The sequence below is a fragment of the Pleurodeles waltl genome, chromosome 2_1 (genome assembly GCF_031143425.1).
Source record: "Pleurodeles waltl isolate 20211129_DDA chromosome 2_1, aPleWal1.hap1.20221129, whole genome shotgun sequence".
Taxonomy (NCBI): domain Eukaryota; kingdom Metazoa; phylum Chordata; class Amphibia; order Caudata; family Salamandridae; genus Pleurodeles; species Pleurodeles waltl.
Genome location: NC_090438.1, coordinates 301,550,816 through 301,573,020, shown reverse-complemented (window position 1 = coordinate 301,573,020; position 22,205 = coordinate 301,550,816). Strand labels below are relative to the sequence as shown.

The following is a 22,205-nucleotide window of genomic DNA, read 5'->3' as shown; positions in this document are numbered from 1 at the left end:
GGTAATTTCACAATGTACAAGCAAGGAGAACATTTTTAACTTCTCAAACCCACTTTGTATGCAAATATTACATAAAGCACGCACTCTCTATGCATGCACAGCCTACCGGGCTCAGTAAAATTTGTGCTGCCCTACTGTCATGACCTGCACATGATCTACCATTGTACAGCCATGGGTACTAGATTACTCTAGTGCATCAGGGATAGTGCTCGAGTCTCAGGCTTTCCTTTCACATAACATTTTCAGGTGTCTTGGGCCCGTTTGTTCAGTGGAAATAAGCCTAGACCATTGGTTTCCAACCTTTTGACTTCTGCAGACTCCCACTTTATCATTACTGGAACTTGGGACCCCCACTGAATCATTACTGGAATCCAGGGACACCCCACTGAGTCATTATTTGAAGCCGGGGCACCAGACCTAAGCATTGTTGATGATTTGAACTGCAAAACAATACACAAAAAATACAGAAACTAGCATTCCATCAAAAACATACACAGATGAGTATACGTTTATTTAATTTGCAAACAAATACAATAAAAAATAAATAAATCATTTTTTACTTTAATAGAAAGGTTGGAGCTTTTCTCAATTCAATTGAAAGCCACACATCGCCTATGCTATATTCTATTTGATGCACCTACACTGCTTCCAGGAATCTATTTTTAGCCTCCAATTTCAAATTTCTTGACGTTCAGTGCATTTTAAAATGTTCAGTTGTACATTTATCCACCTTATTTATATAAACATTATTAATCTATTAATATCATTTAATCTTTTAAGCAGTCACAGACCCTCTGAGGCGTCACAGATCCCCAGGGGTCCACGGACCCCAGGTTGGGAACCACCGGCCTAGACTTCTACTCCCCAGAAATATTAATCCAGGACTAGACAGCATTGTCCCTAACCACATGAATTCATGTGTTCACCGAATACGCAACTTATCCTTTTAAACTAATTATAAGGATTTTGCCTGCTTAGTGTGGTCATGATGGCGCACGTTCATGCATGGGGATTGAATATATGACTGCTCCTCGAAGATTTGTATGAGCAGTGCATGCGTAGATCTATTTTCAAACTGGTGCACATTGAAAGAACTATTTTCAGCATAGCTCGGCTGATTGGTGCAGAAATGTTTGTGCTGTGTGGTGAAGCTCCTCTGCTGTATGTGCTCTGTGTTTAGTGCTGTGCATGCTGCTTCCAAAGTTGGCACCTTTTCTAAAGTTAAATGAAGAGTGAGGTAATATTTTCACTATTCAAAATAAAAATGGTATGCCTTGTCAATGCAATTTTTTCCCTATTTTTCTCTTGTAGTTACGTGCAGGGCCATTTGATGAATTCCAGATTGCCACAATGCTCAAAGAGATTATGAAAGGACTGGATTACCTTCACTCAGAGAAAAAAATTCACAGGGATATCAAAGGTGAGAATCGATTCAGGCAGGCACACACTGCAAAATTGCAATGTTACAGAAAGTTATATATATATATTTATTTATTTTTAGCTGCCAATGTTTTGTTATCTGAGCAAGGAGAAGTTAAACTTGCAGACTTTGGAGTGGCGGGGCAGTTGACAGACACACAAATTAAAAGGAATACTTTCGTGGGTACTCCTTTCTGGATGGCTCCTGAGGTTATACAGCAGTCTGCATATGATTCAAAAGTAAGTTTTGTCTTTTAGTGTATATGAAAGAACATTTTCTTCAATAAATGCTTTTATTGTATATCGTGTGCATATACAATTTGGTCTGTCCTAATTTTACTTCTGTCACTGCAGGAACTAATGACAATGTGGCCCCTTTTCACACATCTACACGCATTGCTTTATTTACTTATTAAGTCTTTTACTTCTTGGCCTCGTTTATTTTGGTGCAAGAGACAGTATTATTGACTGCTTCTATAATCCTTACAACTGTGACTCTTTTCAACAAAATGACGTTCAGTTGGATGCGCTGTACTAGAAACAACCTTCTCCCAACCCTCATTGGCTTGACCTTTTCTCCTAGCACTGTAGCAGATTTGCACATCAATGCAAAACAGTATTTTAGATTATGGAGCATGGTTGAATGGTCTGCTTATTCAGTGCCTGTTCCGCAGATGCATTTGCAATTCCAAATGCGATGCTGCATGAGCACCTAATTCAGGAGTGGTTGAACAATCATTAGCGGTGACAAAAGGAAGAACTTTCAAACCTCCAGTCACACCAACCATCATATAGATAGACCTATTAATCAAACACTGGATGGGATGCAAGTCTAGATACGTAGAAGGTGATTGGTCAACAACTGATAGTGTGATTTATCTATTATTTGGTGCTGAAAACATTGCCATTCACACTCTAAGCTGTTTAGCAAAAGATACAAGCAGAACAATAAAATATAGCTAGGATTGTCGATTTGTGGGATGTGCCAGGAATACCTAGTTTCCGCAGAAGAAAAAAACAAATTGGCATGACTTTGCACCAAGACACTTTCAATCTCACAGGAGTACACTGTTGATTAGCTGGTAGGGATAGGCCTGTGCTGTGCCACTAATATCACTCTAATTCTACTGGTGTTTAATAGGTTCCAGATGTCCAACATGACAGTGATTCATTGCACTACAGTAGCCTTAGTAGCCCTGGAATTAATCTCTGGTTAAAGAACAAAAATGCAGTCAAGAGCTACCAGTACACACATTTGCTGACAGTGAGGTGAGGGAGAATGTAGCCCTGTGCCTCAAAACCTTCAGTCAGTGACATTGTACCCAAGACCTTTGCATTTCAACACTTAAATCTACCCGATTGATGTAGGAATGTAAGATGGGACGCCAGAAAACCATCTGCTAGGAAATCTTGCAGTACTAAAATGGAGGTGATAGATAAATTGTTTTCCCAGAGTGATTTTCAAAAAACTAATTCATGAAATGGTCACTTATGTTTGTTAGATTGTTTTTTCTTAAGGGTAACTTTATCAGCTAAAGCAGACCTTTCCACCAACGCACAAGCAAGCATTTGACTGTGAAGACAATTTTCTTAATAGTAAATGTGTTCAAGAAGGATTAGTAAATTGCAGGCCTCATCTGTTTCAGTAGCTTATTAGACATAAGCACAAGGGAGCTATGAGGAAACATCTTCAGCTTGTAGAGAAAGTTTATCTATTTTATGTTACATCAAAACAGGCAATTGCGTTTTCCCCAAAGAACAAGTAATGCATCTCTAATGGCTCTCCATACATTAGATGTGAAAGAGTATTAAGTATTACATGCAGGAGAAAAAATCAGGTGAAAAATAAAGCATTTTTTGTTGCACATGCTACTCGGGCCATAGGTTCCCCATTAAGCAGACGACCTATTGTGAGATGAATTGTTCATAATAGTCAGTTGTGTTATTCAATGGCAGAAAAAACATTTGAAATTAAGCCTAAAGGTCAATTAGTTTGAAGAAGGACATATTGGTATTTATGGTAAATATTTCCATTCATACCATCCTTCACACCTATAATGTTGTCATAGATACACATTTGCATTCACAAAGCACTGTTGTATAGATAGCAGTCGCAACAGAGGCTCAAGTAGATCAGACATTAAAACATATATTTGGTGTTACTCTTCAAAGCCTTCACTGTAGGGGAAAGGGGCAAGAGGGAGACACGTCTACCTGTTCCGTGCATAGCGTGTGGGAATTTATCTTTGGGTAACCCTGCAGTAGGAACTAGCTACCTATAATACGTTTTTTTTCAATCTTTTTATACTATTGAATAATATTAATAATTGCACTTGTTTCTGTCCAGTATCCAGCAAGGTCTATAAACAAATAAATCCACAGTTGCGTTTACCTATATTATGTCACCCACCCCACCACCCCGACCTCTTCTCCGCCAACACTTTCTTCCACCATTGAACCAATGGTGTAATAGTTCTCCTGTTTGAAATGCTTGTAGTTTCACATGACTCTCCTTCCTCCACATTGATGATAGGGAGTTTGTTGTGAAGTCACAGATTCAGCCTCCGTAGGCTTATGATCCATGTTTAGTATTTCATTAATTTTGCAATACAATTCTGCCCCCTCTAACCTGTTCTTGAAATATGAAGGTTATGAGGTGTCTGCTGGGCCCCAGGTTGTCAGAGCTGGTCCTTTTTTGCAAGTTTTTTTGCCTCTGATGGTGTATCGTTTCTACACTTATGAAGCCCCTCATAGTTTCCACTTTGGCAGTCATGTTAAGCGATTCCCTGCGCTACCCATAAGCTAACATGAACTGTTATTTAAAGTAATTTGGAAGTTTATTCTTAAAAGTCCCCTTGGTGGAACTAAAAAAAGTGATATATAATGTGCAAATGTTTTGGATCATTCATATGTAGAGAAAGATGTGTAAATTTGGCTGGAAAGGCATTGATGAGGTGCTAACACCTAAAATTTTTCTAAATCCTCTACCCACTGAACTTACACGTACATGTACTTGCAAAACTTTGTAGAAAAAAATGCCCCTGTCGATATGCTCTTCTCACATGTTCAACATTCTTCACATGTACCACAAGTGATTGCTGAAACAAATAAAGTGTACTGAGAAAGAGTGTCTAAAACAGGAGGGATAAACATTTTGTTTTCATATTCATATCATAAACCTCGTTTGTAAAAATAAAAGGATTAAAACCATTATTATTTGTTTCATTTCTATAAATGTCTCTTCCTATAGGGTTGCTCTGAGAAGTTGTTGTCTGTTTCTGTAAGAATACTTCACCCCAAAACCTATGTTTTGACACCGAATATAGGTCTCATGGTTGCTGAAATATTGCATCATCACTGCAGCACATCTGCCATATTTAAAAATGTCGTCCAGAAAACATCGACCCGGATCAGCAGTGCCTACTCAAGCTAAATTACTTCTCTAATGATACTTAAACACAAATCAAAAATGAAAATTTCTAGACAATACTTTTTTACCGAGGTATATCAAGGGGCCAGGACTATAACACTGGGCTGGATTTGCCCCATGGGCCTTTGTCGGAATAGTCAGCCTCATTTGCCATGATCACTAGACAAGCGACCGAAGTTCTGGGCTTGCAATATCTGTTAAGGTGTAGAACAGTGTGCTCTGAATTTATTTACAACCTGAACAGACCTCATCTGTACCCTTGCTGCCATTAAACAAATCACTGTCTGACACCCTCAAGGATATTTGGTCTGAGCCCTGCGCCTGCCCACCGCTGAACAGACAGATGGCATGATGGTATAGATCTGTACCAGGTGACCAGGCCTTCCTGGCACAGCACCCTACTCCTGAGAGCCCTGTAGTTTAGACATCTGCTAGCAGTGATAATCTTAATTCTTTCTCTCAGACCTCTACCTCAGACAAAGTCGAAAATAACTGAGGCATTTAGAAAGAGAATAAACTCATCAGCTACCTTTGCTGTTGGGTCAGTCAGCGCCAGCTGTTTGCTGGGTAGGCACTCCCCTGCATTATGGGACATTGATGCTGAGATCTTGCCAGCAGTGCTAGATTAAGTCTGTGCCTGTTTGTTACATACCATTCCAGATGGTTACGACGCAGCCAAATATGTCACATGGTCAGGCCTGGACAAGACCAGTGATTTAGGCAGAGCTGTTGAAGCTTTGGTGCCACACATGGATAAGATCGACTACATTTGAGTGATGTCCAAGTGTTACTCATAGATCTGCTGTTTGACGGTTTTGCCTTTTTAGCAAGCGGGTGGTTCCGCTCTTGAGTTTTTAAAGAAAATAAATCTGTTGTGTGCTTCTTCGTAGTCTCCACATCTAGAAGGCAATATTCACAAAAATGTGGTGCCTTCAAGGCATTGCTAGGGGCTTCGCTTACAGGCATTATCAAGGCCTACCACTCAAGTTCTTTTGAGGTAGGGTGGCGGATCTTACCAACAGCGTCCAGGCTTGCTTGGATGGCAAACCTACCAGTCCTCAGCCCTTTTGGCAGCAGCCTCCAAGCCCCTTTAGTTTGACTTTAGCAACATATGACCACGCAGAACCAGTATTTTTCATAACCAGTGGCAGGCCTTAACTTCGGACAGGTGGGTCCTGCAGGTAATCCATTGAAGCTACGCCCTACCATTCCCCACCGTCGTACCACTTCTTGTGTCTACATAGGAATTGCATCCTGAGAAGCATTTGTCTTTTTTGGTGAAGGAAGTTCATGCTCTCTTTGACGAAAGGAGACATAGAGAAAGTCATGGCTTCAGAGATTGAAACTGCATGTTACTCGTGTTATTTCGTGGTACTGATAGAGGAAATCCATGGACCTGTTTTAAATCTCCAACCTCTCTATTTCTTACTACGGGAGGACATTTCAAGATGCCCACACTGACCCAGATGCTATATGCCATGGATCTGGGAGACTGGATGTAGCGTTGGACCTTCACCTTCAGGGTGCCTATTTCCATTTTCCAGTCATAGAGGCTCACAGGTGGTGCATACGGTTCAAGGTGGGCCATGCACAATTTCAGTTTACTGTTCTCCCTTTTGGTCTAACTAGGTCCCCCTTTCTGCCTCACCAGCGCCCCTCGAGTGTTCATGAAGATGATGGCGGTAGTTGCAGCATACATTCGGAGGTTGGGGTACCAGTCTTCTCCTACCTTGACTGCTGGCTGTTGAAGCTGGGCTTTCCACAGTCAGTCGTGTACCACCTCCAGGCGGCGAACCTCCCTACATCTTTGGACTTAATCATCAATGTGTCGCCCACACTGGACTCTTCTGCAGAGGCTCCTTTTCGCCTGAGCCATCCTGGATACAGGGCATTTTTTGGTCTTCCATCCTGATCAACAAGTCCAGGACATTCCGGCTATGATCCTGATGTTTTAGCCTTGGTCCTGAGTGGCTTTGAGGCTTTTTGGCCTATTGAGCTCCGACATGTTGCTTGTCAACCTTGCCAGATGGCATTTGTAGTGGGATCTGAAGTCTCAGTGGTCCCAGCACCAAGTGAAATTGGCACATTCCATCCAGGTTTCAGAGGAGACTGCAAAAGGTTTCCAGTAGTGGCTACTGAACCGCATTTGGACCAGCGGCAGGCCCCTATTTCTACCCCATCCAGGGCTGATGCTGGTGACGGATACATCACTGCTGGTTTGGGAGGCCATCTGGGAGAGGTGGAGATCAGAGGTCTCTGATGAAATCTGTCTCCACATAAAGCTGATTGATGTGTGGCCATCTGATTGGTGTTGAAGGCCTTCCTGTCAGCCATCACTGGAAGGCTGGGTGAGGTCCTCACGGACTACACCTCCAGTGGTGTGGTATTGCCACAGACAGGGGAGAGGGGGGCTTCTGAGGCCTGTTCCAGGATGTCCTGGTCATCTGGAACTGGCTGATTTGTCAGGGCATTTCTCTGATTGTCCACTAAGTGGTGGGACGTTTAAACATAAGGGTGGATTAGCTCAACTGGTGATGACTAGCAGATCACAAATGTCAGTTGCATCTAGAGGCGACGCAGGGCATCTTACAGCAATAGGAAGAACACTTGCACAATTTCTTTGCAAGTGCCAAGAATGCATAGTGTTTCCACTTTTGTGTGCTTAAGTTCCTAAGAAGGCTCTCTCTAAGACTAATTCCAATCAAGTGGAGCATGGGTCTTTCCACCATTACCTTTCTTTCCAGGCGATTATTGCTTGGAACCTCTTGGCATGAGTATCTGTCCTACAATCATGCTGCCACTTTGGGAGGACCTTATGTCACAGCAGCAGACCTGTGCAATCTATACTTCCATAAGTGGAGGTTAAGAGGTTGCAGTGTGCTGCATTAGATCTCCCTCCCAAAGTAGTTGTCAGCCTGCCAGCCATACGTCCTACTACAAAGTCTAAGTACTCTTGGACAAGATGTGGCCTGGTGTGACACTCCTGTTACAGACCAATTGCATCAATCAATTACATTTATTAAGTGCGCTACTCACCCGGTAGGGTCTCAAGGTGTTTAGGGGGGGGGGGGGGGGGGATTCTGCTCAAAATGCCAGGTTTTGAGGTGCTTTCTGAAAGTTAGGAGGTCCTGGGTCTTGCATAGGTTGGTGGGGAGGGAGTTCCAGGTCTTGGTGGCGGGTTGGGAGAAGGATCTGCTGCCGGAGGTGGTGTGTTGGAAGCGGGGGACTGTTGCGAGGCCGGCGGAGTGGAGCTGTCGAGTTGGGTTGTGGAAGTTAATTTGTTCGTTGAGGTGGGCCAGTCTGGTGTCGTGAAGAGCATTGTGAGTGTGGATTAAGATTTTGAAGATGATCCTTTTGTTGATGGGCAGCCAGTGTAGGGATCTGAGGTGGGTGGAGATGTGATCGTGGCGAGGGAGGTTGAGTATGAGACATGTGGCTGCGTTCTGGGTGCGCTGGAGTTTTCTCTGAAGTTTGGCTGTGGTCCCTGCGTAGAGGGCGTTGCTGTAGTCCAATCTGCTGCTTAGGAGGGTGTGGGTGACCGTTCTTGTTTATAGGGGAATCCATTTGAAAGTCTTGCGTAGCATGTGGAGGGTGTTGAAGCAGGAGGATGATATGGAGTTGATTTGCTGAGTCAGAGAGAGAGAGAGATATAGAGAGATATAGAGAGATAGATAGAGATAGATAGAGATAGATAGAGATATAGAGAGATATAGAGAGATATAGAGAGAGAGAGAGAGAGAGAGAGAGAGATAGAGAGAGAGAGAGATATAGAGAGAGAGAGAGAGATATAGAGAGAGAGAGAGAGAGATATAGAGAGAGAGAGAGAGAGATATAGAGAGAGAGAGAGAGAGAGATAGAGAGAGAGAGAGAGAGATATAGAGAGAGAGAGAGAGATATAGAGAGAGAGAGAGAGAGAGAGAGAGAGAGAGAGAGAGAGAGAGATAGATAGATCCTGTATCATGCCGAGGTTGTGTGCGTGGTTGGTGGGAGAGGTCCTAGGATGGTGGGCCACCATGAGTCGTTCCATGCTGTCTTGTTGGGACCGAAGATGATCCTGAGTTTAATTTGAGGTGGCTCCCTGTTATCCAGTTGGCGATGGCGAGGAGTCCGGCGTGTAGGTTATTCTTGGTGGTAGATGTGTTCCTCGTGAGGGAGATTATGTGCTGGGTGTCGTCCACGTATGAAATGATGTTGAGGTCGTGGGGACGGATGATGCTGGCAAGCGGAGCCATTTAGATATTGAAAAGGGTGGCGCTGAGGGAGGATCATTGGGGGACCCCACGGATGGTCTTGGTGGCAGTTGACTGGAAAGGAGGGAGGCAAACTCTGTGTTCTTTCGGAGAGGAAGGAGGTGAGCCAGTCCAGGGCTTTGTGGTGAATTCTGGCGTCGAAGAGGCGTGTGCGAAGGGTTTGGTGGCATACGGTGTCGAAAGCTGCAGAGAGGTCTAGGAGGATGAGGGCGACTGTTTCGCCCTTGTCCAATCTGGTCCTGATGTCGTCTGTGCAGGCTATGAGGGTGGTCTTGGTGCTGTGGTTTTTGTGGAATCCAGACTGGGAGACGTCAAGTATGATGTTTTCTTCCACAAAGTGAGACAGTGGTTTGTTAACCATCTTCTGTATGACCTTCCCAGGGAAGGGGAGTAGAGAGAGATGGCAGTAGTTTGTGGGGTCTTCAGGGGCTGCTTTGGTTTTTTGGAGTAGAGCGTTTACTTCGGCGTGTTGCCAAATATCCGGGAAGGTTGAGGTCTCGAAGGAGCTGTTGATGACGGCCCGGAGCTGGGGAGTGATGATTTTGTTGGCTTTGTTGAGGATGTGGTGGGGACAAGGGTCTGTAGGGGAGCCTGAGTGGATGGAGCTCATGGTTTTGCTGGTTTCTTCATTGTTGGTGGGGGGTACAGGAGTTAAGTACGTTGGTGTGGCCAGGTGCTGTGGTGTTGGCTGCGAAACTGTGAGATACCTTGTTGCTTGCTTTGCCTTTGACCTTTGGCTTTGTCTTTGGACCAACAAGTTGCAGTAGTCACAGTTAAAGGTTACCTGTCAGCCCTTTTGGACTTTTTGGGTTTACTGGACCAACTGTACTTGTTTAAATAACCAGTTGTAATGCATTTTCTCAAAGGTTTAATCCACTTGCTTTCTACCTTTGTGATGCTTCACTAGGGCCTCAGTTTGGTCCTTACTTTTCATATGGTTTGCTCCTTTTGAGCAACTGCACAGCTGTCCTGAAAATCCTCTGACCCTGAAGACTGTTTCTCTTAGCGATAACTCTTCACATGAATGAGCTTCAAGTGGTATCCCTTTCAGCCGCCCTACACCACCTTCTTTCCAGACAAACTGGCGCTGAGGATTAAAGCTTGCCTTACTACTGACTCTCACATTGGACAATCCACCCCTCTTCAAACCTGGACTCCAAAAAAGGGCTGAGCTTTCACCTTAATCATACCAAAGACCGTTGGGTAGACAGTTGTCTCTCTGTAGAGTTAAAGGGGGCCTAAAATGGCAAGGCAGTGCAGGAGAGGACTTGGGACAGAAATTGCACCAATCATTTGAACGTTAAGTCACGTGGGCATTTATGCCACACACAAGGAGGATGAAGATATGTCTTGGCTTTGGGAAGCACCATTGCTTTTTGGCTAGGCTGCAGTTTTAAAGCACTTCAGTGATATTGGCTAACAGATGTCTTTGCCATGTAGCAAAACCTATTATATATTAAAAGACTCCCTTAAGGGGTTCCTTGTGAGGTCATAAGGCTGGGTGCTTAAAATATATGAAAATGTACAATCTGAACATTGTGAATAATATACCCTTGCAGGGAATAATTGCCCCAAAGCTATTTTCACTATACAAGCAAGGCTGAATTTTCTATGAGCAGCTATAACTATAAATAAAAACATTGTTTCAGTCTGGAAAAAATGCTATAGATATGATCCAAATGTTTTTTTCACTTACTTTCAATATCTAATTAAATTGTGTTTTTGTGGGACAGTAACTTTGAGAAAGTGTACTTTGTACTGTCTGAGAGGAAATTGGTCTGTCGCTCAGCCCTACTCCAGAGACCCAGTCCACATCATTGTCTGGCTGTTAATAACTGTGCTCTGGGATTACACAGTGCTTGGCCTTGGGGTGATTTCTGCACAGGGGCAGGAACATTTGGCAGAATATAGGGTGGTCTTAACTGCTCTTGCCTTAACTTGGGTATGTCAAATGGGGCTGACAGGAACTCTTACCATTAATTTCATGGGCCTTTCCAAATTTTCGGTCTTCAATCTCATCAGGAAGGAAAAATGTTTTGTTCCTGGAAGAGGGACAGACACCTCGGGTAAATTGGGGAGTGGCTAAGGGAGCCATTGGAGTTTATTCATGTAGAAGATGGCTGGTATCATCTTTTTCTAGGGCTTATTGGAAGGCTTGCAGTAAACCAAGAGGATGAGATTTTGGTAAACAAGTTGAGTGGAATATGCAATAAGAGTAGGTGGAGAGAATTCTAAGGCCACTGGATAGTGCACACAAAGAATTACATGTCACCACCACCTCCTCAGAACGCTTGTGGACCTGGGCAGAAAACATTAAAGAAAGACTTTGGCAGATTGCTGGAAGAATTCTCAAGTACTACGATTCCTGCTGGCATCCAGGGACTCGAACTGCTGTCCAAATGCTGAATGGTTGATACCGGTTTGCCTGCTCATTTGGGCACAAGAAAAGTTCTGGCTTGTGGGCCCTGCCTGGTACTTAAGGATTGAACCTTTCAAGAGCCCAAGCTGCGGTGGGCATGGAAGGGAGTTGGCTCCTAGTAAGCCTGCCCTGTGGGGTACAGAAGTGACCAGAAAGAACCTTCCAAGCAGTTGGAGAGCAGGGAGGCCCAGAAACCTTTCCATATTTTGGAGGACATGAACAATGTGCTGAGGCTTGTCAAGGGAGGGTGCAACCTCGGCAGGCAAGAATAGTGGGGTTGTCCTACTCAGAGCTTTATGATAAGCTAAATATTGTTTCAGCTGGACCTCTCACTAAAAGTAAATGGCCGGCGGGCTACCATATATGGAAGGAGCCCTGGCTCCGACGCCTGCACAGGGCGAGCGGTCTTTATGCATCCCCGATTACAGAGGTAACGTTGCGTGAATGGGACGTGGTTGGCTGGTCGATTGGGACTGTCGACGTTCCCATCCCCAATGAACCCTCTGGGTGCGAACCCGGACTTTGGACCGGGCCTACAAGTGGAAGCGTTGCACCGATGGTATGAAGGGGGCTGTAAAAGGGTGGGGTGTCTCTGATGAGCAGGGGGTGATCTCCTTTGTCCAGATGATGGAGACATATGGCTTAACAGAGGCAGACCGGATGATGTACTATCAAATACGGCATTGGGCCCTGTTGCCAGCTAATAGAGCATTAATTGATAGGCTGCTAACGGCGTTTGAAAAATGGCTCCTAGTGAAGAAGGTTGATAAAAGGGTGATCTCAGAGCTTTACAGACTATTGCAGGGGGAGGGTCACCCGCCTAAATCTAAAGGTTAGTTGCGATGGGAGAGGGAACTGGAAAGGGAACTGTCTGACGAAGATTGAGATAGCATCTTTTATAGGACACACCACATGGCTTACAATGCGGCAGGCACAGAGACAGCATATAAGGTGGCCTCCTATTGGTACTTCACCCCAGCAAGGATTCACGCTTGGGATCCCACTAAGTCTAGCCTCTCTTGGAGGGGGTGTGGGGGTGAGGGTTCGCTTGTGCACTTACTCTTGCATTGCCCCAAACTTCATAGATACTTGGAGAGTGTTATAGACACTATTGCTGCAGCGTTTGGTACTCAGACCCCCAGATTCCCATCGTATATCTTGTTGGGCCTGCCCAACCCGCTCACCTTCCCCCTGAGATCATTGAAAGGGCAGCAGATGGCCCTGGCCCTCAATGCAGCGCTGCAGCTGATACTAGCGATGTGGGGTACTGACAGGATTCTGACATTTACATCATGGCTTCATAAGCTGTGGTTCATTCTCGCTATGGAGAAGCTTACTCTGACCTCACAGCAGCGGGGCGGTGATTTCAGGGACTTGTGGCAACCATTCTTACAGATCTTATCCACTGAGTTCACGGAGTTGACATGCCCGGCTTACTTGAGAGTGCTGGGCTTGACCTGAGCTTTTGGGAGTGTGTTTGCAGGAGAGATTCTTGGGAGAACCGGGACCATGCAGGGGTAGGGCGAGGGATTCAAGTGATTGCTGTATGGCGGGCCAGTTCAGGGAAACAATGTTGTTGTTTTACTAATAATTTCTGTTGTATATTACTATACATGGAGTTCGCTTCACAGTGCAGCACATGATAGTGGGTGACCCCTCATGGGGTGGGAGCACGTAGAGGAGGTGAGGAGGTGGCCTATTGGGACATGGTTGACCAGGAGTGGATTGTTATGGACTACCCCCACACTTCCAGACTAGTACTGCTGCATTGTGACTGTCTTATTTTGAAGAGTTGTACTTGACATGTTAATAACTTGAAAATAATAAACAGATTTGATCCATAAAAGTAAATGGCCTCCTGAATCCCTGCCCATCTACAGATTGCAGCCTTGCACCTCTGGTGGATTTTGAAAACTAAAGAACAACAAAGTCTCAAGGTTAAAATCATAGTCTGGCCAGATGTGCAAATCTATCCAAACTGCAAATGAATCTCAGCACTACAAAAGCCAACTTCATCTCACTTGGAGCTTTTAGTGCCAAAACTAACATCTGCAGCTGGAGCTCTACATTGATTTATCGAACTTGAGCTTTGGACCTTGCCTTGGTTCAGGTCTCTGTCAGTCCCTAAACTCATACTTTACATTGCTATTTTATGCTTTCGTATCACTTTATGCCTTCAAAGTTTTAAAATTCAGATCTCCAATCCTCATCAAATTTGGATTGTTTCCTAGTCCTTTTGTGAAGTACATCTTCTTTAGTGTTCTAAATTGGTTTGAGAATTATTTTGTTTTCTTGATTTTAAAATTGTTGGTACTCTTTAACCTAACTGGCACATTTCTAGGGCATTTCCTGGTGTTTGTGCCACCATGGGTTGAGAGTTATTGTGAAAGAACTGTGTTTTATTTTTAGCATAACTAGAGTGTGTTTATTTACTTGTTGAAGATACCCCTGTCTCAAAATAATACCCCAGCTTGACAAAAAGACTTACTTGAGTTACCAAGTATGTTTTCTTAATATAAATATTCTTATTTGAAAAGAAACCACTGCTTGAAAAGATAATTGTTAATTATACATCTGCTAGCTGAACTAGGTGTTCTACTGCCTATGCTGCAGGAGTAAGCTTTGGACTTTCTACCATGTGACTGTCCAAAGCACAAAGAGGAAGAACTTGGTAATTTTTTGAGCTTATAGTAGTGTGTAGCTCCTGTGGTTCCGAAAAAAAATGACAATACTTGTAGCGGGAATGGCTTAGTTGCTATTCAGTTCCCCAATCACCAGAGAACTCACTATGGTTAGAGGGACACGTGGAGAAACCCCAGGAATATGGAATCTCGGGCACGCCGCAAGCTCATGAACAGCAAACTAGGCCACAGTGATGACATCACCAATACCCTTCAATACATTTCTACCTAGAAACCAATAGGTAGTCCCCGAGATATGCAATTTTAAATAATTGGGTGAAAATAGCGCATAGAAGTGCAAAGTGCCAATAGTGTTTATCTAGTTACGCTGGACCGGAACAAAGTCACAAGTGCAGGCTGACCGTGATGGAGTTGGAGGTCCGGCCAGCTATAGAGACCCACTTGGCCCGCTGAACACAGTTCCTTAAATACTGGTGCCTGGTCTGCGCAGTGTCGCTTTGCGAGACTTCACGACGTCCAGCGTCCGTTTAAGTTGAGGGGCAAGGCTTTGTGGGGCTTTGTGTCACTTTGCATTGATCCCAGGGAACTGCGTCCCAGTCCTTTCCTTCCTGGCTCCAGACGCTCTGCAGGGGCTGATGAAACCTAGCTGTCACCTTCTCCCACCCATTTAGCCCAGGAAGACCCATCAGCCTGGTAATGGGCTATCAATATGCAAATGCCACACCCAAGCACTCTGTGTGTGAATGCCTAGAGGGAGTGCACAAAGCCCTGCTGTCAACACCCTCAGCCATACATTCAGAGACAGGCAGAGGCACATAATGGTTAAGTAAGAAAATACCAGCTTTCTGCAAGTGACATTTTCAGACATACAATTTAATATCTGACTTCACCATAAGTTGTGATTTTAAAGTGTGAGTCCAGGGACACCAAACTCTGTCTGTCCCTTCCCAGAGGAAATTGCACATAAAAAATATGTTTTAAGGGTAATCCCTATGGTAGAGATTGGCCTTGCAATAGTGAAAAACGAATTTAAGTTTTTCACTATCTGGACATGTTCAATTTGAAAATACTTGTCCAACTTCCAATAGTCTAAAGCAAAATTGGCATTATTTCACTATCAGGATGTATAAAACACACCAGTACGTGTCCTAGCTTTTAACTATACTGCACCCTGCCATTTGGGCTAACTGGGGCCTAGCTTATGGGTGACTTACATTTAATGAAAGAAAGATTTGAGCCTGACAAAAGGCTACCCTTTCCAGGTCAAAATGGCAGTTTAGAACTGCATACACAGGCTCTGTAGTGGCAGGCCTGAGGCATATTTGAAAGACTACTGTAGTGTGTGGTATAATCCGTGCTGAAGGGCCACTTCTAGCATTTCATTTACAGGCCCTGGGTACATGTAGTGCTCTTTACTAGAGACTTAAATTCAAATTAAATGTACCAGGCCGGTATAACCTGATTTTACCATGTTTTGAGGGAAGAGCACACCCACTTTAGCACTGTTTAGCAGTGAAAAAGTGTCAAGAGTCCTGAAACCAATAACAGGGTTAGAAAAAGAGCAGGACGAAGTCGAAAAGTTTAGGTATGACCCTGCAGAAAGGGCAATTTCCAACAATATTAATACAACTGATAGTAATTACACAATACAGTGATCACCATAAATGTGACATTAAGGACAAGCACTTATTTGGCTGCTGGGCAGCGAAGAAAAAGGGAGGGTTTTCCTTGATGTTGAATATATGCGACTTACTCTATGGTTATTGTTTTGACTTTTACAGCAAAGACTCCTGGGATATGTAGTGTTTGTGTGTTAATGTTATTGTTAAGACTGCTCAGTAATGCAATTGGACGAGATGAGTATAATCTGAGCCTCTGGTCCTGACAGAATCACATAACTCAAGTGGACATTGCAAATTGGACCCTGTTACACAGAAACCACTTATGTCAAGAAAACGTTAAACTCCTGCAGCAACTCATTGGCGTTTATTCGTGCATATCATGCACAGGGCAGTCAGGTTTTGTTGCTTCTTAATTATTAACTAGGATTTCTTCATGTTAATATAGTAAACGTTCACGTCAACCATTGTAATATATATCCAGTAGTTGAATCAGTACGAACATTTTATAGAAATGTTCTCTACTAAAGTAGCCCTATTAGAGCCCTTCTCATTTGCACACCATAAGCGAATACAATTTGTTCCATACCCATCTAATCTGTATGGAACATGCAGGAATGCTCCAAAGTCATTTGTGTGGTGACTAATAACTTATTTGAACACTACCAGGCACTACTCCTTACTAGCCCCCCATACTTCACTACTAGATAGTACTGGGGCACAGGTGGTCACCTTAGTTGACGGATCTGTTCATGCATTCACCCTCCTGTATTCCATACATCCCATACTACACCTCTGCTCGTATCCCCAGCACACCCATATCTACTTAGAATACTATTAACGGCTTCCAGTTTCTTATTTTTCTGTTCTGTCACCTTTTTTCTGGATGCCTGCACCTTGGCCTTGCAATCAGGCACAAAATAACTTGAAATCGATCATTTTCCTCCTACTCGAAGGTGTCCATTTTTTACTCTGCTCACCTTCTTCAGCACCATTATTAACAATTAACTGCTTTTCTTTTGAACATCTACGGACAAACCATAATGTCCACTACCAATCCTCATGTCTCCCTCTCATTCTATCACATCCACGCTCAGTATGAGCTCCGCTTTTTTTAACCACTGAACATCTTTTTGGTAGAATTACTCATAGTTGAAATAAAGTTGCAGAACAGTGGTATGCTTTTGACATGGTTGAGCATGTTTATTTCCTCTGTTGCTGATTGTCATACATTGCTTTTACTATCACATTGGTAACTTTTCTTCTACTCCTTCTCTGAAAGTTGACCCTGTTTTAGTTTTTTTGTTAAAATTGTATTTTACAGGCTGACATTTGGTCGTTGGGAATTACTGCTATTGAGCTTGCCAAAGGGGAGCCTCCTAATTCTGATATGCATCCAATGAGAGTTCTCTTTCTTATTCCGAAAAATAATCCACCAACCCTTTTAGGCGAGTTCAGCAAACCATTTAAAGAGTTTATTGATGCGTGTTTGAATAAGGATCCTACTTTTGTGAGTATATTTTGTATTCTTTTCAGTGCTACTATTTACCTCGAATGTTGTCTACTAATTTATGGTTGTGGTTTTTACATAATTAAAGTCACTGTTACTTAGTCCTCGAATGATTCTCCTAAGATGATCAGCAGATGAGCGGCAGAATTTAATGTGTGCATTGTGCTACCTTAATATAGCAATACTGATTTTACTTGGATCTGTGCATCTCCATTGTATCAAGAATGCATTAACATGCACCTTTATTATTTATTTAAAGTCCTTCTAGTGCAGCCTTTTGTATCCAAGATCATTGTTATAACCATTTGTCTCAGTTTTTGCTGCTTGGTAACCACAGCATCGCCACTGAACTGGCTGATCTGCATTAGTAGGACCTGATTGCTGCACTTAGTATTTGTATTATCGCTGACAAGCGATTGAAACATATACATAATATTAATTACAGGAAAAGTAACATTGAAGCTCGTTGCAAGATTGATTTACAAATGCTGGTCATTAAATTATCTGTGGTGCAGTCTGTGCATGGGTTTTACTTGTCTACTTTTGATGCAGCGCCCTACTGCTAAAGAACTGCTGAAGCACAAATTCATTGTCAAGAATGCCAAGAGGACTTCTTATCTGACTGAGCTGATTGATAGGTTCAAGAGATGGAAGGCAGAAGGCCACAGTGACGATGATTCAGACTCTGGGGACTCTGATTCGTAAGTTTTTAAAGCCAGAATACAAAAGAACTTTAGATATGTTTGTTTCTTGCTAAACCTAAAATCTTTCCTCCCAATCACTTAGTACGTTTCTTCAGCTAGATCTTAAAATGTTTTGTATATACGTTCCTGAATTTATGACTAGTAACAATTAATCATAATGTTTTAGCATGGAGAATTAGGTCATTGCTGTTGGTGTCCTAAACTTTACATTGTTTATTGCCATTTTTGTAGGGAATCCAGCAACAAGGAGAACCTTTCCCATCCTGAATGGAATTTTACTACTGTTCGCAAGAAGACTGATGCCAAGAACATGCAGAATGGAACAGTATGTGCAGTAAGAGACACTTTTGAGGGGGAGAAGAGGTTTTGTGTCTTAATGAAATTAGCATCACAGTTCTATTCTGTCTGTAAGCTGTATGAATGCGTTTCGAAGCTCCCTCCAAATGTGTCCTTGTATATTTGGCCAGCATACTCTTATGAAAGTAATAAAAAGGATTTGGGACAAATTGTATGTGGGTCAGTGGGAAAGAGTGGGGAGCATATACTCCCTCTTGAAAATCACATTAACTTTGAGAAAGGAAATCTCTGATTGGTGCTTATAAAGTCCAATCTTTAAGCTGAACTGTTATTCCTTTCATATGTTCCTCTTGAAAACCCTGGATTGGCATCTTGGCTTGATGGCCTTTTGCACATTCCTAGTTCCTCATGCATGTGTGAAAATTATCCCCGTACAGTGGCGTCTTTGTCAGTGTTAGAAATGGGGTCTCTTGTTGGAAGTGGTTTACACCTTGACTAAGTAGGGACCCGCACTCTAGTCAGGGCAAGGGAGTCACACAGCTAAGATAACCCCTGCTCACCCCCTTTTTAGCTTGGCTTAAACAGTCAGGCTTATCTCAAGAGGCAATGTGTTATGTATTTTTACCCACACACAGTGAAACCCCACAAAAGAACTCCACACCAGTTTAGACAAATATCTAATGTTTGTCTCAGTAAAACATGACCTAAACTTCACAGGTCCAACTTACACAAGTAAAGATACACATTTTCAAAGATTGTGATGTGTCCACGTTGTGTTTTGGGGCATTTCCTGTCGCGGGCGCTAGGCCTACCCACACAAGTGAGGTATCATTTTTATCAGGAGACTTCGGGGAACATAGAATAGCAAAACGAGTGTTATTGCCCCTTGTCTTTCCCTACATTTTTTCCTTCCAATTATAAGAGAGTGTGTAAAAAGACGTCTATTTGAGAAATGTCCTGTAATTCACATGCTAGTATGGTCACCCCGGAATTCAGAGATATGCAAATAACCACTGCTCCTCAACACCTTATCTTGTGCCCATTTTGGAAATACAAAGGTTTTCTGGATAGCTATTTTTCACTCTTTATATTTCAGCAAATTAATTGCTGTATACCCGGTATAGAATGAAAACGCACTGCAGGGTGCAGCTCATTTATTGGCTCTGGGTACCTAGAGTTCTTGATGAACCTACAAGCCCTATATATCTCCGCAACCAAAGGAGTCCAGCAGACATAACAGTATATTGCTTTCGAAAATCTGACATTGCAGGAAAAAGTTACAGAGTAAAACGTAGAGAAAAATTGCTGTTTTTTTTCACCTCAATTTCAATATTTTTCTTTTTCAGTTATTTTCTGTAGGAAACCCTTGTAGGATCTACACAAATGACCCCTTGCTGAATTCAGAATTTTCTCTACTTTTCAGAAATGTTTAGGTTTCTGGGATCCAGCATTGGTTTCACGCCCATTTCTGTCACTGACTGGAAGGAGGCTGAAAGCACAAAAAATTTAAAATGGGGGTATGTCCCAGTAAAATGCCAAATTTGTGTTGAAAAATTGGGTTTTCTGATTCAAGTCTGCCTGTTCCTGAAAGCTGAGAAGCCTGTGATTTTAGCACCGCAAACCCTTTGTTGATGCCATTTTCAGGGAAAAAACCACAAGCTGCCTTCTGCAGCCACTTTTTCCCATTTAAAACAAAAAAACAAAAAAAATGAAATTTTCTCTGTATTTTGGCTAATTTCTTGGCCTCCTTCAGGGGAACCCACAGTCTGGATACCTCTAGAATCCCTAGGATGTTGGGAAAAAAAGGACGCAAATTTGGCTTGGCTAGCTTATGTGGACAAAAAGTTATGAGGGTCTAAGCACAAACTGCCCCAAATAGCCACAAAAAGGCCTGGCACAGGAGGGGGAAAAGGCCTGGCAGCGAAGGGGTTAATATCAATTCATCAATGATGTTTGGCAGTTAAACAACTGTTACCAAAGCAGCATCTCCAGGCACCCCCACCTCCCCAATCTCTCTTTTCCCAGTACCTTTCAAAATGAAAGTTAAAACAACTATGCATAGTGTTCCAAATATTTTTAACTGCAACTCTCACATTAATACATTTGTTACTGTCTGATGAGAATACATGTTACTAAGTCAAGCAATATTATGGGGCAATTCTTGTGAAACCTAGAATATGCATGGAGATTTCGGGTAATAAGGTAAATAGGCATGTCCTGTACTTTGCTGCCATGCCTTTAGTGCACTCACCACCTATTGGTTCTATTTGATTTTGCCATCTTCAGCTTAAGTGTTAAGCCATTTACTTAGAGCTGTATATTTCAGTGTCGACTTTGGAATATCTGATAGAGACCTCTAGTTGCAGATTACTTACCGTAGAATTTTCCCCCAGGCGTCAGACTGGATCCGGAGATTTTTCTTCAAGCAATACCCTTGCACGTCGGTAGGTGGCGTCGTGGTCGCCATGATGACATCGGGAGTAGTACATAGACGCCGCCCTCGCACAGTGACATCAGTTCTTTTCTTTCCGTGCCACGCGCTGATCCGAGAGAGCTACCCTCTGCTATTTTTGGGACAAATTTGAAAGTTTTGTCGAACTTTTTTGGTGCAACACTTGGTGCGTCGAGGATGTCCCCGAAGACCAGGTTCAAGCTGTGCGAGGACTGCAACGCATGATATCGGTGGCGGATCCACATCGTGTTTGCCTGTGGTGCCTCGAGCGCGACCACGACCCGAAGTCGTGCTCAGGGTGTCAGGCAGTGCATCCAAAGGCTTTGAGGGAGCGGTCCCTAAAGCTGATGGCGGCCCGGCACTCGACTCCACGTAGGTCCTGATCTCGCTCGAGAGGAACGTCTCGAGATCAGTTGCGGAGCCATCACAAGTAGTCTTCTTCGAAGTCCTCGGGTCAAGGGAAGAAGAAGAAGTCGAAGTCCCATCGCTCTCCGACTTCACCCCGTCGCTCGGCCGACGCGATGCGGGACGAGCGTCCACGCACTAGGCCTCAGTCCTCAGAGCCTACGTCTGGGTCGTCTCCATGTTTGCCGGAGCGACCCCCGCCCAACTCAGAGTTCTATGAGGCCATGCGCCTCATCTTTGGGCGTGCTGACCCCAATACGGCACCTTCGGGCCCAAGGGGCTTGTCTGAGGGGCCTTCGGGTTCCGCACCTTCGGCCTCGGCTCCGGCCACCGAGGTCGCCTCCAGATCCGTGCACGGATCCGCACCGACGCCGGCCGCACAATCGAGACCTATCCCAGTGCCGAGTCATTTATCGACGCTCCCGACATAGGTAGTGCCCACTATCGACGTCGACCCAATTCTCATTCCCGACGACTCTGAGTCAGAGCGACGTCGGCTGCCGCCGCCGCCGTCTGCTTTGGTGGGCCCTGTTCGCCCGAGGTCGGATTCTGACCCATTTTTCCTATGGGTACGAATATGGGGAGAAATTGGAGGGGTCCCTGGAACCTTATGAATACCAGGAAGGCCCTACCATGGACTGGGCACAGGACTTTGGCAAAGCCAGTGGTCTGGATACTTCTCCTGACACTGGCATGCTGTCTCCTCCTACCGTGGCTACTGCGGAGGGAGCTACCTATAGTATGGTGGTTAGAAGGGCGGCTGAGGTCCTTGGCCTTGAGCTACCTACTGTTGAAGTCCGGTCTAATCTCCTGACGGAGGTGCTTCAGCCTAGGGCTTCTACGTCTGAACCCCTTCTCCCATTTAGTGAGGCCCTGACTGATGTCCTTTTGGGTACATGGTCCAAACCCACCACAGGGGCTCCTGTGAACAGGACTGTCGCTCGCCGCCATCGGCCTGCACCGAGCGACCCAAAGTTCCTGTCCCAACATCCTACGCCTGAGAGTCTTGTAATCCAGGCGTCGTCTTCTTCTGGCGTGTTCCCTTCCACACCCCCGGA

The 22,205-nt window shown here is 44.0% G+C and overlaps 1 protein-coding gene across 2 annotated transcripts in view; it reads left to right on the top strand.

Annotated features, from left to right (window-relative positions):
- Positions 1-22,205, top strand: part of STK26 (serine/threonine kinase 26) — a 173,642-nt gene that overhangs the window by 110,989 nt on the left and 40,448 nt on the right. Inside the window, exons 4-8 of one of the 2 annotated variants that reach the window (XM_069212530.1) lie at positions 1,312-1,420; positions 1,502-1,659; positions 17,104-17,289; positions 17,842-17,990; positions 18,225-18,318. In XM_069212530.1, the coding sequence (XP_069068631.1) occupies positions 1,312-1,420; positions 1,502-1,659; positions 17,104-17,289; positions 17,842-17,990; positions 18,225-18,318 (696 nt within the window). Of the gene's footprint in view, positions 1-1,311; positions 1,421-1,501; positions 1,660-17,103; positions 17,290-17,841; positions 17,991-18,224; positions 18,328-22,205 lie in introns of both variants that reach the window. The other variant, XM_069212529.1, reaches the window with a different exon arrangement.